Source organism: Tinamus guttatus, unplaced genomic scaffold (assembly GCF_059628265.1).
Source record: "Tinamus guttatus ecotype Peru unplaced genomic scaffold, ASM5962826v1 Tinamus_guttatus_pri_ptg000246l, whole genome shotgun sequence".
NCBI lineage: Eukaryota > Metazoa > Chordata > Aves > Tinamiformes > Tinamidae > Tinamus > Tinamus guttatus.
In genome coordinates this window covers 746,800-766,126 of record NW_028288780.1, presented here as the reverse complement: position 1 = coordinate 766,126, position 19,327 = coordinate 746,800, and the positions used below count along the sequence as shown (strand labels likewise).

The following is a 19,327-nucleotide window of genomic DNA, read 5'->3' as shown; positions in this document are numbered from 1 at the left end:
GTTTTTCATGTCCTCCTGCTTTGCAGGGCTGCGACTGGGATGTGCTCTGTGGAGGAGTGTTTCTTGCAGGTGCTCAGCTTAGGGCAGGGATGAGACTCTTGCCAGGGCTTACAGCTGGCTTGCAAGCACAGAAAAAAAGCTGGAAGAAACTTGATAAGAACAAAAGCATTTTGCCTTGAACTTTCTTATGCTTTTCTTTCCAATACATTGCAAAATTTCTCATGCTGTGCCAGTGAAGTCCATTTGGGGTGGTCCCTGTATAAAGTTAAGGTATTGCCTTACAAACTAGGATCAGTAAGATGTGGGCTGGCTGATGAGTCATACACTGCTTATAGGCTACTTATGTCATTTAACACCATTATATAAGTTGGACGTTCTGCAAGAAATAATTGCTGTTAGTTCAATTTCTGAAGCATCAGCTTTTAAGCTTTTAAGCTTGGCTTTCACTGCTTCCAAAGAATCCTTTATTTAATGAATTTGTAACACTGCTGCTCGCTTCAGGAAAGCATTAATATTTTTACTAATTACTCAAAAACTGTTTTTCAATAATTACATAATTTTAGTACACCAAGCTACTTGTTTGTTTATCTAACTGGAGCATGCAGCTTCAATTACATCAACATTACTGTTGTAGGAGTATTTCTTTGCATGCTGCATGCATTATTGCTATTAAAAACAAAAGCAAACTAATGTCATGCTGCTAACTCTGAAGGAAGCTTTCATTTGCTTCATCCCTTCTGCCCTGATGAGACATTGTATCTGAGACTTTGGGAGCAGTACTTATTCCATTTTAAAGTCCGTGTGAAAGGACTCCGCTGGTTAATAAAGAAAAGTCTGTCCACTAGATCCCATGTTCTTTGCTCCTTCTGCAGGGGTGCAGTTCGCGCCCCCGAAGCACAGCGTCTCCTGCGATGGGCAGCAGCAGGGGGAGCAGTGTAGCTTTCCTGGCGGCTCTGCTCTCTCCTCGGCCTTTACTAGCTGATTATCATTAGCTGATTGGCAGTGCAGAGCGGCGCTTCTCAGTCTCAAAACTTAGCTCGCGTAAGGAAATCTCCCTGTAGCTGACCTAAAAACCTTATTCTGCATGCTTCATCTCGCTATACCTCTCTGTCCATGCAGTCATTTATCTGGACCCACAGGTACAAAAATGCTCCTGCTATGAGTACAGGTTTTTGTGTTGTGTCTAGCTTATGTTTAGCCTACTCTCCACCAGGACCCTCAGGTCCTTTATGGGAATTGTGGAATTTCCTGAAGCTCCTGTTGTCCCGTTCCTTCAGCGTGTCTGGGTACCTCTGCGTGGTGTTGTGCCCTCAGAGATATTGAGTGCACCTTCCCCTTTGGTCTCATCCTCAAACGTGACAAGAGCATGTTCCAGCTCCTGCTGGTCCGGAATAAAGGAGTAAAACAGGCTTGATCCCCCGACAAACCCCTGTGGAACTTACCCGGTAACCAGCCTCCAAGTAGCTCACAAACCTCAGGAGATTATCAGGGGATCTATCCTTTGAGCCTGATGACGCAGGTTTTCATTCTTCTAGTAGTCCACCCATCTGGCCTGTAAAGTCCCAACTTGAATACAAGGATTTGGTGAAATCATTTCCTTTTTTAAAACTTTGCAAGGCTTTTGACTTTTTTTTCTTTGATAATATTATTATTAGATTGAAACTTGTGCATGAGGGCACAGAGTTGCTCAAATGATGCTGTACTTTGTGTGACTTTCTCTGAGATTACACCTTGAACATAATCACTTCATCCCAGCTAGCTACTGATAGCCATTATCAGCAGCACATCATTTTAGCAGCAGAGAAATTATTTGATAGCTGTTAAATGTAATGTTGAGAATCTTTACAGATGATGATTTTACAATGTGTTTTGACATCTTACTTTATTGTCTACATTTTCCATAAAATTCTGTTGAAAATCTATTAAACTCCATAAAACACTTATTTATCTATTATTTTGTTTATCTTTTATTTCCTTTCATAGATTTCCTGCTGACATCCATGATCAAATGTTTTACTACATGTATTTGGTCTGTGATGCATACAAAAACCAACACTTTATCACATTTTATTTAGTAAGATGATTGCATTATTTGTTCATGTAACTTCTATTGCATTGCATACTTATACTTTTTATAAGGAACTGCTTTCTGTATTTCACATACACCTTCCCTGAAAAAATCATGTCAAGTTTTTGTCTGTATAAGCATTGTATTGCAGCAAACACCTGGGACTTTGTATAGGGAAAAGACTAAGGGTAAACATCATTTTTTTAAAATGGGGTAATGTGATTAAGGAGTCCAAGGTGCAGTGCAAGTTGTGTGGTATTGTGTATGTGTATTCATAGTATCTTAGATGAAACAGAAACTGATTTTAAAATTCAGACATTGTGCAATTTGGCATCATGTCAATCAAATCTACATTCATGCATCTTCCGCACCTGTATATTTTTATTCTTTTTGTTTACAAATGTATTTAATCTTGTGCTGCACATAATATGTCACTATATTCCCACATCAATCTAAGAGAATAATGCTATTTTCCATGTATCTCCCTTGCTTTTCTCTGGGCAAGAATGTGTTGGAGCATGGTGTTGCTGACGTTAAATCATAGTGCATTCTCTTTTTTGTATTCATTGAATTGATTTCTTCTGTACATCTTGGAAATCAAGATGTTATTTTGACAACTTGCTGGTATAGCAAAATAAACCTTTTACAATTATGTTCATAATTGTAGTATATGTGTGTGTGTATGTGTGCAGGAAGAACCACAAGATCAGGATGCTGCAAATGGAAAGACTGCACGATGGACATTTCTTTCTGTCTCCCAAATTAGTGCTCTGTCAGAAGAAAATATTGAAGGAGTTCAAAAGTAAGTGACAATGATAACAGCATTAAAACTAGAATTGATTAGAACTAATTAGAAATGAGTGAAATAAAAACTGTAGAGCATTTTTAGATTTTGCTTCTGATGTTGGTCCTTAATTGATTGTCAGTTGTATCACTCAGGATTTTTAAAAATGCTGTGAAAGATAGGATTCTTGAATAAAAATAGAGAATAAATGTAAAGAACCATTATCTCAGGATCTTGCTAATACATTTAGTGTTTGTATAAATCTTTACTGTAATAATATGTCAGAATAAAAAAATCAGAAAGGCTTTAAAATTTCAGAGACCTTTAAGAACATATGAGTAGGTAGCCATTATGGTGCACTGAGGGAAAAAGGAGGCAGCCAAAGATTAGTGAGGTAAGTCCATGATGTCTTTCCTTTAGCAACACTGTCTTATTATTGTAAGTAACAGTAGTAATATCTAAATTTAAGAGGCCAGAAATACCACCCAAGTCATTTAAACTGAAAACCCTAGACTTGAATTCTAAGAATGGTATATTCAGAAGTCCTAATATAATTTAGCAGCACTTGTCTCCAGTAGGAAATTCTGGTCTTCTTAATTACTTTGGGAAAAATAACCAAAACACACACTATGGCCATTCTGGATAAATGAAAAATTTAATAGAAAATAAAATTCATGAAAAATATTTTATTCTTCCTATTTATATTTGTTTTGAGAAAAAGTTCTTTGCCTGATGGGATGATTATATTTTTTTTAAACTGGAAAGGGAGTTTCCCCCCATTAGATAAGAATAAGGTGAAATATCTTTTTCGCTTACTCATTTCCCTTCCATGATAGGCCTCCCATTTTAATGCAGACAGAAGCATAGAACTCACTGGCTTCTAAAATCTGTTGAGTGGCAAAATTGCTTGTTAAATTTTCTCATTTATATTAAAAAGGAAAAAAATGGAAGATCATATGTTTTTTCTTAATCTCAGTGGATCACATATATAGTTGTATATTTGTGTGTGTCCGTATACACACAAAAACCATGCAAATGGATCTTAAAGTATATGCTACGTCTAACTGAAAGGAGGATGTTTGCAAGGTATTTCTTGCACTATAAGCATTTTAGATCCATGAAATTTTTTTAGTTCACCACAGTGCATCATTTTTATACACAAGAGGAGTTTGAAGGCTGCAGAAAGGGATATAAAACCAGAATAAAAAATCTAATAGAGTAAGGGAATTTTAATGTCCTGTGTTCCAATATGTCCTGGAGCTTTATACTGCTCTTCATCTCCATAGCACTTGAGCACCTTTCATGACGGAGAAAATAGCAATCCAAGTGATGGGGAAGTCTGAAGCACCCATCATTTCCCAATCATTTATAGATCCAGTTGTCAGTGGTACGTCTTACCAAATATTGAAAAGATCAGTATTGGCATTTTTAGCAGCACCAGAAAAATGTAAATCCCTTAGAAGATTATGAAAACAGAGTTGGCAGAAGCCTCAGAAAGAGAGGATATGGACTATTTCAAACCGTGGCAAGTTCAGCTGGCCACATTCCACCTCTGTTTCAGTGCAGAGTTAAGTGTTTTGCATTGTACAGCTGTGCAAATTTGTCAGAACAAAGGAATACATGTTTTAAACAAAACTGATTAGATTATTCTTTTTACTTTGTTAGCTATTGAGCCTTTAATTTAAAAAGAAAAAACTTATTTAACAATAAATTTCTATTGGTTTGGGGAAAATCCTGAAAAACTGACAGTTACCGATAAGTGGATTTGAGATAAATACTTTTTATTAGGAAGGAATAAGAAGCAGGGGGGAGAAAAAAATAAGTTTAGCTCTTTCTAAGGTAAGGAGAAACTGTAACCACAACTGGAACCTGTATCATCAGGTTAGTTAAGAAGCCAGGGACTGGTTTAATGCAAAATTCAGCTACATGAGACCCAGCTGAAGTTACATTGCAAGAACTGCAAGCTTAAGCACTAGACCTGTTCCTCTGTAATCTTATGCAGAAAAGATTATGTAATAATAAAAGTGATTATTAGTGCTGTGTTTGGTCAGAGTATAGGTAAATATGCTGGCAACAGCATGATCCCCCTAAAGGGAATGTATTTTTCTCACTACCTTTTAAATTTACTGAAGAATTTCAAAAGTGTGCTAATAAGAAAAGATGAAACTCTTTTTGAAAAGTCTAAATTATGAAAGTGGAATTTAAACATCTTACTTTAGCTATTTAAATAATTTTATACTGTATTATTTGCATGATTTTTCAAATATAAGTTCTTCAGAATGTACATTTTTCTTTGAATTTTTTATTTCATGTTTGTTAATTCCTTGGTTGCATTTTAACACTTAAATAACACCCTTTGAAGAGTTACAGGGGTCTATTTATTTCTTCCAGTTGGCAGATTGTCCTCTGATCATGAACTCTTGTATCCAGAAAATGTTGCAGATATGATTATAAATATAACTGCAAGGAGGCCAAGTTCCCCTTTGGAATCTATAACTGTGTTTTTAATTTCAGTATTTTGTTATCTGCTATTTCTTGTTAGAAAGCTGGAAGAATTCCTGAATTTTAAACAATTAAAAACATCGTTGAAGGAAGCTATTTTGCTAGATTATTATACCTCAGGATTTTGGTGGGCTAAAGAAATGAACTTCAGTCATGAACAACTCACAGGATTCATGGGTCTGTTAAATTTCCTTTTGGAGAACCTCAGTGGTAAGTATAATTGAAAATTATAAAATAAAAATATCTGAAGTAGAAGACAAGAGCGTCTTCCAGTCATTTTAGTGGAATGATTTTTAATTACAAGTAATTGTAAAATGGTTTATTTATTCCTCTTGAAGGTTGGCACACCATAACTTGTACCTGATAATAATTCTTCTTGACTAACATAAAGCTTTGATTAGAAGGGAACATAGTCTGTTTAGCAGAATTTTCCTTGTTCTTTGTACAGTACATGGTGCGAGAGGACCAGGCTCTGAATAGACTTTATCGAGGCTATGATAAAATAAATAATAATTGCAGTAGAGTGAGAGCAGGGAACTCTTAAACTCCAAATCCAGCGCATTCACTGACTGGTTCACTCTAGCCTCAGGCACATTTCTCTGCTGTTTAAGATATTCAGTACATCCTGTAGCATTACAGCAGGTGAATTACATTTATTTTATCCTTGGAGGTGAACTCTTGGGCAGCTTTATGCCAAATGCTGCACTCCTGGCACAAAATATATAGGTTAACTAAAGACTGGTGATGGAAGTAAACTGGCATTACTGCCAAAGATGAAAAACAACAATAAAAGGGCTGTAGCTCTTGTGCTTCCGAAAATATTTGCTGCAAAGTATGTATCTTTGATCTACTGGGAACAAAATAGCCATAAAAATTGTAGGAGCATCCTCTCAAAAGCCCTTTTCAGAGATCACAATGCTTGCTTAACATTCACTTTGAAGGTGAGTACGTCGAGAAAAGGCCATCCCAGAGGAAGAGTGAGAGGACTCAGTGGTTCCATTCAAAGGGGAAGATGAATATTTAAAATCAAACTCATAATAGAGGTTATATTCTTTCATTGCAATTTAATTCAAGGGCTTTTTGACTTGGAATTTTGACAGACCGTGTACGTGCTTTATGATCATTGGAATTCCAGTTGTCCTTCCTGTCTCCGGTGAAAAGTATCTTAGCATATGCTAGTTGTGTTAGTGCAGCAATGGAGGAGAATGGAAACATGTCAGACATCAGTTTTATTAGACTACGTGTAATGCTTGTGTACCAGACAGGATGGTAGCACAACTGATTATTAAAGCTAACTGGTGTTTTTCAGGAACGTGATCTTAGTGGCATAAAGCTTTGCCAAACTTTAACTCTTTAAGCAAAATTTTCCATGGCAGGGCCTGCCCCTGCTTAATTTTAACATATAAGTTTAAACTAAAACAGTGAAATGGGCTTCCAGCCAGAAGCAATGTGAAAAAATACATATTATTTTGTGCATGTAAAATGATCCTGGCATGGAGTTCTAATACCCCTATGCTTTGAAGTAAAGCAAGGACTGCGAATTTACTTTTTGCTGTCCTGTGAAAATCCATTTAGATTTGGCTAGGATACATGACTTTTGTAGAAAGAAAATGCAGCTTGTAAATGCTTACAGGAGACTTCTTAGATTTGTTCACAGCCACATTTCCCAAATAATCCATCTTATAAGGCATGCTATACCCTGGGGCTGAGATGAATTTCCTTGTAATTACGTTCTCAGCTCATGTAAGCTGCAAGACCAAACACTGAAAGTAACAGCAAAAAGCTAATATCTTCAGTAATTTTAATGACAGTTTCCTTCCCCTTCCCTGCACTGGACCCAAGCAACCTGGAAAAGTTAGCTGATTTGAACATAACAGTCATAACAGCATGGAACGGGAAGAATGAATTTAGACAAGGAGGGAAGTGGAAGCTCATTTGAGACTGCTGAGGAGAGAGGAAAACTGAGATTTAGGAAGTTAGAGGTTGTGGTTGATCGGCTGAAGAGAAACAGATGGAAACTGAAGAATCATTGCTGCCTGGACGAGGATTTCTAGGGAAGAAAATGGAACAGGATGAGAATAACTGGTAATGGTACAGGAACAGGATAACAGCTAAGGAGCCAGGATGAATTATTTCTGTGATTTGGTTTACTTCTCTACATTGAAGATAATGTGCTCCTGCCCTACCACACAGAAGTGCTATGACAGACATCCTGACAGGCGCATTTGGGACTGAAAATCTGTTGGGGACAGGAAGGAGGAAATTTGGACCAGCGGGAGAAAGGAACTGGCACTGGGTTTTGTGGCTACTCATGGTCTTGTTCTCTGGCTTTAGTTCCCCACTAGATGTGATATTTCTGGTTCTATTTCTCATTTCCTATGGTTTCTATTTTCTCCATGTTCTCTCTATTTCCTACTTCTTCCGTTATGGTTATTTATATTGCATTGCCTCTGTTACTGGAAAAAAAAAAAAAAAAAAGAAAGAAATTTTCAGGGTTTTGATTGCTGTGCTACTAAAGGACAAAACGATAAAGATCAGGATCTTGTACACTTTTTTTAATTTGTTTTCTGTACAAAGATCCAAGGAGCAGATCAGTAGAGAATTAAAACAATAAGACAAGTAAGTCTATTTCACTGCTGGTAGGTATTTCCCCGTTTTCTACTCTATATTTTTGAGATTTAAAAAGAACAAGGAAATAGTGTTCTTAACTTTTTTCTAATTTCACCATAGCCATAGTGATAGCACACACTGAATACAAATCAGGAAGATGAAGCCTCTCTTTTTAAACAGAAGGTTCAACAAATGCTACTATATTTTTCCTCTTTGTCAAGCCAGTTTATGAAAACAATTTAAATTTTAGTTCCAAGCTGGTTTAGCATTTGGCTTTGATTTCCAGAGTGGAAATATAAAGTAATTAGCTTCTTCAGGCTTGCAAAAATCTCCCACTGTTCGATGATGCATGCAGAATATTAAGCATAATTCAGTTTAATTATGACCATAAGCACTTAAAAAATTAATGGTTACCCTTTTTAATATCTGTTCTGGTGTTACTGGTTGACGTTGCAAGGGACTAGGTCAGAAGGAAGGTCTTCTACAATTCATAAACATTTATTTTAAAGATAATCATACTATATACCTCAAAATTACCTGCTATTCTGCCTTTGATTATCTCTGTATAGGTAAAGAATCAATCAGGAGCATCATATACATCCATCATTGCAGTCCTTAGATTGTGAGACTCCATCAGTGATTTTGTGATGGAACAGGAACACACATTTTATTGATAACAATAATAACAAAAGGCAAAAATATTTGGCTGCTATTTTTAAGTTTTTGCGTGACTCACAATGTAGCTTAAGGAAGTCTTATAACTTCTTTGTGCTAAGCAAAATCTGTCAGACTTATGCTTAGTTTTTGTTCTTCTGGATTACTTTGCAGACAAACATATGACATTAGGCGATAACATAAAAGAACTTGGAAGAACAATGGCCGGGATAGGAGGAACCCGTTCAGAAGAAAGTGGTGACTTGTTTTTCTTCAATGTTGAGCAAGCCAAAGCAATCATTGATTACTTGAATATCAGGTATTACCTCAGGGTCAATTACTTCTTATTCTAATTATTTTGTACTGTAGGAAGTATTACATAGTGAGTTAAAATGATTTAGTTGAATATGTTCATACTGTACCAAAACAAAATGATTGCATTTCAAAGACAGCAGAAATGCAGCACCTATTTGAAGAAGTCTCTTGAGACAGGTCTCAGACGCAAGAAGAGATGCAAATAGCATTAATTAAATTACTTAGTAAAAATGGTAGTTGGATAGCAGCCTGTCATGTATCTCTGTATAAAGTCTCGACAATCCAGTGGAATATATAGACTTCTCTCCACTGACACATCATAATTATAACAGTGACTGTACACTGTTTCCACTTGGGTATGCCAGGGGCAAGAAGAGATGGGAAATGGAAGAGATACTTTGCTAATGTATGCTTATGTGCTATGCTAGATGTATACCATTCAGCCCCTTTCCTGACCTGAATACTAGTGCTAGAGGGAGAGTGTGACAGAGAGGCATAAAGAATGAGTTAGGTGATTATGTCATTATTGATCCATATGTAGAATGGTTGGGAGTTTTCTGACTATTCTTTTGCTAGGAGTAGTTTAACACATCAAAAAGTATTTGAGAGTGTTTGCTTGGATGCAGAAACGTGTTACTTCTTAAAGACAGACAAATATTACAGTGGCCAGTTGCATCCTGGTTTAGGATACTTGCAGTTTTGAACTGAGTGTTTAACCCATGCTAGGTGGTGGTTTCTCTGGGCTATAAAATGTGTGTGTCTGTTTTTCCCTGTTCTCTCTTTCTCTCTCTCTCTCTCTTTTTTTTTTTTTTTTAATCTTTTTAGTGGAAAGTAAAATGAAATGAGAACATCTCTCCAAACCTCAGATGTCTGTACAAGGCAAACCAAAGTTCTACCTGATACCACCCCTAAACTTAAATGAAACTTGGCTTTAAGATGTCTCACTCTGCTTTAACTTTTCCTTTCCCTGTCTGTGACTATTATATATGTATATGAAACAAATCGTCCTTCCAAATAGGATCTCTGTGGTTCTTATGTAAAGTATGTATTGTTAAGGATCTCGTGTATGAATTAAGGCCTTCCCAGTGGTAAGGATTTGATCAAAGAGATTAGGTGCTCTGCCCTGCTACCACTGAAGTATTAACTCAATGGGAATATAATCAGGGTACAGGACTCTATCAGCAGATATTATCCTGGCTATGTGTAATTTTATGTTCAGATTCTGCTCAACTTGTAACAAGTGCATGCTGTTACAAGTTCATGAATATTTAAACATACACTGGAGTTTATCATATATATTGAGTTTATACAATCCCTATTTCAGTCATATAATTTTTTTATAAATAAAGAACTGAATCAGCACAGTTTTTGTGTCTATTTTGAACGTTATGAACTCAGAAATAGGTGAGTGCATTTTATTTCAATACAAATTATATTGTATTTAATACAATACAATACATTGCTTCAATATTTGTTCTAATTCTCCACTTTTTAAAATTTTAAATGATAGACCTCTAGCTTTTTCTTTCCCTGTTCAAGCTAGTGTGACATGCTTCAGATCACATTTTTACAGGTGAGTGATAAACCTGTGGGATTTATAATGGAAATGGGGACAAACGCTTAACGTTGGGACAAACTGTGCAGCAACTGTAATGATGCCTTCAGATTTGGTGAAAGGTGACAGTTATCATCTTTTTATCTTGTCTCCTTGGGCAAACACACATCAACATATCTCTTGACATTTTCTCTCAGGAAGCACTGGAGCTAAGGAGATATGTCAATGTTAATCATCTTCAGATTCTCATATGACATCATAAGATGCCCTATTCTTAAAAATCTTACTTGCATAAGTACAATTACTTTTGTGCAATTGCTAAAAAATATTGGCACAGAATCTGTTAATTGTTCCTAACAGATATGAACAAGAAGATCAAAAAGCACATTGTATAAACCTTATAGAAGAAAGAAAAATATGCTTTTGTTTCAAACTACATACTAAGATCGTGTAATTTATGTGATTTGATTAACTGGAGGAATTCCTTCCTTAATATTCAGTGTATTATTTAAGTGTGTCAGGTCAAACAGACTTCTGTTAACAGACGTGTTCAGAACTGCCATAAATAATGATTTGTGTTTGTGAAAACAGTATTTGTGCATCTAACATAGTCTGTAAAGAATCTAACATAGTACATAAAGAACATGTTTTAAGGTTCTAAGGGGAAGAAGAGATTTTCTGGTGCTGTCAGTCTGACTTCTTTCCAAAGCACAGGAATAAAAGAAAAAAGTTCAAAATGTTAACTTCTATCAAAACGATTTGAAAGATATATATCATTGTTCGTAGGACTGTGATAATAAAATATTTTTTGTCTTTTCAAATAATCGCTGTTACAGTATTACCAGGAAATAGGCAAGTGTGTGCAGGGAGTCATGTATTTTCTTAAATTGGTCTGAGTCATTTTCAGATAAATTTTGAGGTCTGTGTAAACATAGTTCCTACCTCTCCACCGAAACATGGAAGAATCCTTTGGTCATGTGCCCGTATAAAAATCTACAGCAAAAGAAGTGGCAAATAATGTGACTTAAATTCATTGCCTGTGTGATTGAGTTTGGGGTAAGGGAACTTGTTATCAGTGGTGGTCAAATTTCTTAGGCAAGTTAGTAATCAGATTTGTTTTTTAATAAACGATAATTTAAACAATAATTATTTAAAACATGTGAAAGAGAAAGAAAGACATATTTTAAGAAGATAGGTATTTTAGGCAGTTGATAAAGTTTTTTTTGTTGTAATATGCAAAACTCGATGTTGTGTTCTCATTTTATGTAGTCTGTCAGTCTGAATTTCTGCCAATCTACTGTGCTTATAATTGCTGAAGAAAGCTGACCTCAAGCAGGGGGTTCCTTTTTTCATTCCCCCCCCCCTTTTTTTTTTTTTTTAAGAAAAGCACCTCTTTTCCTCCACCTAACAGTCTCCTTTTCCCCTTGCATTTATGTAGTTTTAAAATAAGCACCAGAAAAATCTGTATTTAAGAAAATAATGTGCTGGTTCTGAAACTGATTTTGAGAGGGAAAAGAGCAAACAAACAAACTTCTATTCTTTGCTTTCTTGTTCCAAGGTGAGACTTGCTTAGTAGACTAGTAGCCCATCCTAGAATCTGAAAGCTGCATTGCAATTTGTTTCCTCCTTGTCTAGTGTTACCAGTATTAAAGCCTTAAGTATCCTGGTGTAAGTGCTTCAGGAATAACTTTTTTCAGAGTAGGACTTTTAGCCTTCTCAGAATTCAATTTCAGTAATTGAGTGTGCGTATTTTGAAGTGTAATGTGGTATGTGTAGCTATCTAGCAATAAATCCCGTAAATTAATATTAGGCAAATTGTAGCTGCAGTTAAAACAAGCATTTCTTCTTAACATTTGGAATGCCACCCTGCTGGAGAATTAGTTAAGTTTTGTTTTGCTGCAGTACTAATACATTTTTCTCTTGTTTTGCAGCTTATTTCAACCCTATAAACTGTATGAATATCTTTTCCATACTCCTAGAGAAGAATGTGTGATAAGTAAGGAGGTAAGTTTTCTGTATAGATGGGACTCATGGTTGCAGAGTTATCTAATGAATGCACTGTGTTGTATGTTTTGTCTTGCTCAAAGCAACTTCGTGTCGACATTACTCCACTAATAACAGCATAAAATAGCAGATTAAAGAATACAAATTAATGTCCTCATATTGAAATTGAATTTTGGATTTCAAAGACGTATAAATGCATTCCTTGGCTAAGATGGTAGTTGTGTTAAATCAAGAATATCTCATGTATGTATTTTTAAGTTGGTGCATGTAATTTGAGTTAGCAATTCATGACTCTGAGTATGCTTCCAGGTCAATAATCAAAATCTGAAAGAGTTATGTATCAAGCCTAGGCCACAGTCCTAACATTTATGTAAGTATTTGTAGGTACGGGTTTTGTTTCCCCTGCAGCTACCAGCGTTTTATTATGCTGATTATTCAGAAACAAGTAAATAGAAATTCAGCAATTAGAAGACATTTGGTTAAAAACAGTTGTTTGGCTTGATTATAAAACCTTGCCAGGTATTCCAAGTAGTATGTGAAAAAAATAGGTAAGAAGATGCATTGTCTCAAGAAGTGATCTGTAATCAAATGAACAGATTCAGTTCAGCAAACCTCCCTTTGGACAGACTATGGTTACTGAGAATATATTTTACAATAAATCAAAAAAGAGTCACTTTTATAATGTATGCTAGGAAACAACTTGTTACTCTGAGAAGCACAGTCTTTTTTTTTTTTTTTTTAATGGCATTTTAGTTTTTCAGTGTACAGGGAAATTAGTACATTTGATTTTATGATCTACCCTTTAAACTGGGAGTTTATAAAGGATATGTGGCTTCTGAACAGCTGAATTAAACTTTGGAAATATATTTTTTGAAGAGGAGGCAAATATTTTGGAATTTATTCTTATCATTTGTAAGTTGAGGTAAAATTCTTGCTACATAGAATCAGTGACAAAGCTGTCATTACCTACACAGAGCAGGGCTTCAACCTTAGTATAGTGGTTTGTTTTCTTTCTGTATAAACTAATAATAACACTGGTTGGTTATCACTTCCTAATTGATGAAATTATTTTTATGAGGCCTTAGTTAAGTAATTTCTTATGCCAATCTGGGTAAACTGTTTTACCATTTTAGACCAGCTTAAAAGAAATGTCTTTGTGTTTTCTTAAACCCACTTCCTGGTGGCTAAGGTCTGTTCTGGGAAGCGAGCAGGAAGCAGTCAGTGTGCAACTCCACAGCTGCCCAGGCACCAGCAAATGCCTGCCCTCCCTGCCTGCCCCCTGCGTGTGCTGGCCACGCGGGCTGGGAGGGGGATGCACGGCTGTGCATTGGCTGTGAAGATCCATCCAGGGAACAATTCACAAATTAGAGCCATCCCTAACACAGTCAGGACCATTTTTAACCATAACTCTCTTAAAGCCAATTACTGCCTAAGTGCCAGTTCAGTGTAATAAGTCCATTTTGTATTCTGAAGTCCCAAGGTAGATGCTCTTCAATTTGTGCAGTTATACTGCCATATCCAGTAAAATCAATGCTTATCTTTTATGTGGATTTATTTAGATGGGGTGATAAACTGTTCTTCAATAAGACTTTAGCTCACTGAGTGCTCCATGTATGGCGAAATAAATTTGTGTTCCGTGTGTGGTGAAATTACTACTTACCAAAGAAAAGTCCAATAGTTTAATGACAAGACCTGTTCCTTAAAATATATGCAGCTACAACTAATAAAAGTAGTACTTAGTGTTGTAATGGATATTCTTTTGGAGAAGCCACGGTATGTGTTTTCCAGAGAAAATTTAATGCAACGGGTTATAAACCTATTGAATTTTGCTTTTTCTCTAGTGCAGACATTTATACAGTGTTCTCAATCAGATTTTCTTTTTGATCTTTCACTGCAGTTACTTCTAAATGACCCTGTTGTTTCCTGTGTGAAATAAAATCAGACAAGAGAAGGGAAATGACTCAGAACCAAGCTAGATTATGCATACAATATCTGTGGTCATGCCTGCTAACAAAATTTAAGTTACTTAAAAATGGCAGATAATTAGTGAACCATCACAGTCTGATCACTATTCTTAGTATGATACAGCTAGCATAATAGAACCAGCTTTGTAAAGTACAGATAATATTTAAGTATTAAAAGAACAGAAAGCAAAAAATGCCTGGCTAATATAAATATATTTTAGCTTTAGCTAAAGCCTTTAAATCAAACTGCCTGAGGTGTTCATATTGCCTAGGAAAAAAGGTTAAAACTGAAAGACATGACTGCTTGGTTAGATGATAAAACACACATCATACACCTAACCTGGTTTGGCAGTCTTTAAAATTTAAGACTTGCCTTTTCAGCTATCAAATCCCTTACTTCTCCTTCACTCCAGATCTGCAAAGACCTCTGTATTATATATGCAGGAGTACCTGTTAGAAAACCTGATGGTACAAGGAATTACAGAAAAGTGCTAAGATTGCTGAGCAAATGTTTTGCTTGCTTTCTGTTAGCATTATTGAGAGGTTCCTCACATTCAGAACCATTACAGAGGAAACAGCACTTCAGCTGTGCTGTGACCACGATCCAAAATAAAATGTAGGTACTGCTACCACACCGGGGTTCTCCAAGAACGCTGCTGTTGAAGCTGCTGTTTATTCCTTTTGTCAGTTCTGGAGATTTACTCTCTAGCTGTGATTTAGCACACCTGTGTTACCCTGCACATTCAAAGAAAGCAAATGGGAGTGCAGACTACATCTTGATATGCAGGGATTCAATAGAGCAATTCCCATTAACCCATGTCAGGTCTTATAAAAAGGTTTAAACTGCTAATACATGATTTGTGTAGATGTTTTTATTATTTTCTGTTTCTATGTTCAGTTAATTTACTTTGCTTTGAGGGCATGATATATTACAATGCATCTTTTTTTTTTCCTCACATTTACAAATTGTGCCTTATACTGCAGTTCATGTTTTTGATGCCCTCTGTTGTGTATTTTTGGATGGAATCAGGCTAAAGTCTTCTGGGATTATGTCTGCTTTGAAACATTTCCTAATAAAAATAATGTGGTTGGTAAATCTAGTTTTATTCCTAGTTACTTTAGCCAGCCTGATGGAGTAATCTGCTATTTTATGGCCCAGAAGACTTGCTAAGTTTGACTTTTTGAAGTAGTCATATACAATGTAATTTTCTTTAGAGATGTCGTAGTGGGTCAGGTTGCAATAAAAATACTGAAGATTAAGTTTAATGGCAGTGCACATTCAATATTATAGCTGTTATTAGATATCGTTCCCCGTTCTTAAGAGTTCCAGAATAGTTTCCATTAATGCCTTGTTTCCATGTGCTGCTTACTTTCTGAAACATTAAGCTTTTGGACTATGCCTGGTCTTTGTCCAAATGTGGCTTTTCTTTTTATTTATTTATTTTTCTTCAAGTTTGAACAAAATTCCTTCTGTGTTTGAATTTAAGGGGGTGGATGGGAAGAATATACTAATAAACTAATAGAGTAATATACCTTTCTTCCAGTGGTAAAAGACCTGAAGTCTGGGACTTTACTTTGATATATGATCCCTATTAGGTGTTGCACAGCTTGATTGGTTAATCAAAATCATTTTTAAAGCAATTCAGTCAGTGATTTCTTGCGAACTGCATTTTGAAGGTGCAGGAAAGCAGAACATTTCTGTAAGCATATCAGTTCACGCTAGAGACTCCTTCCCCAGCTAATGGAGTGCATGCTTTTCAAAGCCGGATGGTTTCAAATATTTGTAATGCTTAAAAACCACTGAGTTGATTTTGTGTGGCTTTGTTTGCTAAATATCACCATGGCAAAGACATCAAGACTTAATTTGAAGGAAGTAAGAGCACAAAACTAGAAGGGACCTCTGCAATTGTCCCTTCGTCTCATAGGCAAACATCTCTCATAATCCTCATCAGAAACTTGTCAAACACCAACTTAAAAGCAGTTAGCTTGCTTGTCTCTGCTGTTTCAGTTGAAAAGCCACCCTGGAGCCTGATTTCAGCAACAGCTAGAGAACTTTTTAATTTCCAGCCTAAATGTATTCATGACAAGCTTGTGTGCACATGTTCTTGTGCCAATTTGTGCTAGTGTTGACCTTTAGTTCCTTTTTCTATCCTGCGTGTTTACTTTTCCAGTGTACAGAGACGGCAATCTTACTGTCAGCCTTCATTTAGCTAAACTAACACTAAATTAAAAAAGCCAATCATCTTCAATATCCACTTTTAGGATAAGCTTTTCTTATGTACATTCTTTCTTACATATTATCTTCTACTCATTCTCTGGGCCTTTTGTTTCACTTTAAATTGATTTTCTTTGCTAATAAATGACCAAACTGCACCTAATACTGTTGCTGAGGTGAGAGGAGAGCCCTGCACGATGCCAAGACTGCTTTCTTTGTCTCTGCAGGGGATATTCGACATCAGGCATCTTAGAATCAGTCACACATCTCATAGATGTATCATGTGGCTGTCTCCTAGCAGGCCTCCTATTCTGCTGCTGCTTTTAGGTTATTGTCTTTTCCAACTGATGTAGTCCCAGTACACAGCAGGCTTTTAAAATTTTGTTCCAACAATGTCACTTCACAATTTATATTATTGAATATGAGATTGAGTATTGTTCAAGATCATTCAGTCCCAAATATATGGCATACTATTCCTCTCATGGTTTGACTACATCTCTCATGTTGCCTAGAAAATTGGTTCCCATGTTAAATAAACTGCAAAAGTAGTCCCGGCATAGCATAACATTCATAAACCAGCGTTGCCTGGTACCCTATTTTTTCTTTATTTCCATATTCTTATCTATATTTTTCTTCAGAAAATGTTCTCAAGTCTTGCCTTCTATGGAGATCAAAACTACAGCTTTAGCCATAAATTCAGTATGTTACAATTATGAATGTTTAAAACTAGCAAACTAGTATTTGGGTCTTTGATGTCAGAGGGAAAATTCTTGATGTCTGTTACAGAAGTGCGTAGTGCCTAAGACTGGATTACTGAAGTAAGCAGTTGGAGAGCCAGCAGTTTTCAGTGGCAAAAATAACTGATATTCGGGCTTTTGATCTTGAAGTTTGATGCTGTAACTGGAGAATAGCTGACATGCGGAGCACCAGGGCTCTGACCCAACCAGTGTTTAAACAAGTGCCTCATTTTATGCACTTAGGTAATTTTATTTCAGTTCACACACATAGAGTTCACACACATAGAGTTAACTCTATGTGTTCACACACATAGAGTTAAACTGAAAAGTGACTGGCGCAGACTGCTCTGTGCCCTGGAGGAAGAAAAGCTAAAGACACAAGAGCAAGAATAATTTTTGAAGCTCATTATAACTTTTTGTCTCTGATAATGCAGTTATAAAGCATTGCATTTATGATTGTATGATGTTAAATATAAGAGAGAGGAAAAAGAAATTGAAATTATTGGTGGTAAAACATTTCTAGATCTATTTGGGTATTAATATATACACAGATGTGGTCTTTTTTAATTTTATATTTAGAAAGTGGCTTGGTAAGTGTATGTTATGTATATGTAAATATATACAATACTGATAACAGCAGTTATCTGGAATTGTAGGCTTTGGCTGGAAGGATAGGCAGTATATTATTGCCAGTGTGTTTCTGTTCTTCGTCAGAATGTTGTAAGAGCCAGATGACTAACTGCTGTATCAGAGACTGTAACATATGTAAAAAAAAAAAAAAAAAAATTCATAAATCAATATTTGCTTAGTATGGATGTGTGTAACTTTTAATGGAAGACAGTGAGATTGGGAGAAATATATTGATCTAAGAAGATTTTACAATGGTTAAGCAAAGTGCCTGAGGGCAGGCTAATAAATATGAATTTTGTTTTACCTTTCTATTAATCCTAAATAGCTTACTGTGATGATGCTCTCTAGGAGTTCTTGTTGTTTTACTTGATCAGTTTGTAACAAAATAACAGGAGTCAGGCAAATATCAGTAATTCTGTTTCAGAGGACATTCGGAGATCTTGCGGTTTGGTTTCATGGGTTTCACTGAATATTAGCTCCCTGGGCAGACCTGCTGCTCTCCACTGCCCGCTGTCACCTCCCTTGCTCCGAAGCCGCCCTCTCGACGCCCCCCGCAGCTCCCGCCTGGGCCGTGTGGGGTACGAGGCCCGCGGGCTGCAGGGCTCGAGAGCTGCCCTCGGCAGCCTGCAAGGCTTGTGGGCAGGGAAGCTGCGGCCTCGGGATGCCGGCGCCGAGCCGGGTCGGAAGAGCCAGGCAAGAAAGCTGCTGAGGAGCTGGCGGGAGTTTGCTGGAACGCTGGTAGAAGGTAATGGGCAAACACCCTTCTCATTCTTTGGTCAATTCAACAAATAATGCTTGTGAGAAATCCACCCCTAAAAGACACATTTTATTTAAATCATCCCTTTCCAACATGTGGACAGTAGTATTCTTTATGTTAAAATTTTCCGCGTAACAGGCCATGTGTCAAAGTGTTAAGACTCAAGAAGACACTGTTTCGCATATATTTGGGTACAAATTTAGCCATAGTTGTTTGCCAGCAGGTACCTTTTGGGTATTTGCTGATCCAGTATGAAATGGCTTACCAGTGACTGTTCGGTTTGCAAGAGAAATTGCCCCATCTCAAAAATTTCCATTGTGCTTTTTACTAATTGGCAGGTAAAACTAGGGAGGCAGAGAACAACGAAAAACTTTTTACAACTTCACAGTGAACAACTGCTCTTGTACCCTCTATCCACTGCTTTTCATCTTATTACAGGTTAAACTGAGTTCATGGAAGTGTGTGTGGAATGAACTAGTGATGTGATATTTCATGGGAAATGGGTCCCAACAGGTGATTCGAATTTATACTG

At 36.4% G+C, this 19,327-nt stretch overlaps 1 protein-coding gene across 1 annotated transcript in view; it reads left to right on the top strand.

The window, feature by feature from the left end:
* The first annotated feature begins 2,764 nt into the window (after window positions 1-2,764).
* Window positions 2,765-19,327, top strand: part of CABCOCO1 (ciliary associated calcium binding coiled-coil 1) — a 40,491-nt gene continuing 23,928 nt past the window's right edge. The window contains exons 1-4 of the mRNA XM_088526323.1: window positions 2,765-2,870; window positions 5,395-5,564; window positions 8,793-8,937; window positions 12,420-12,492. Of these exons, the coding sequence (XP_088382449.1) occupies window positions 5,495-5,564; window positions 8,793-8,937; window positions 12,420-12,492 (288 nt within the window). The 5' untranslated portion in view covers window positions 2,765-2,870; window positions 5,395-5,494. The remainder of the gene's footprint in view (window positions 2,871-5,394; window positions 5,565-8,792; window positions 8,938-12,419; window positions 12,493-19,327) is intronic.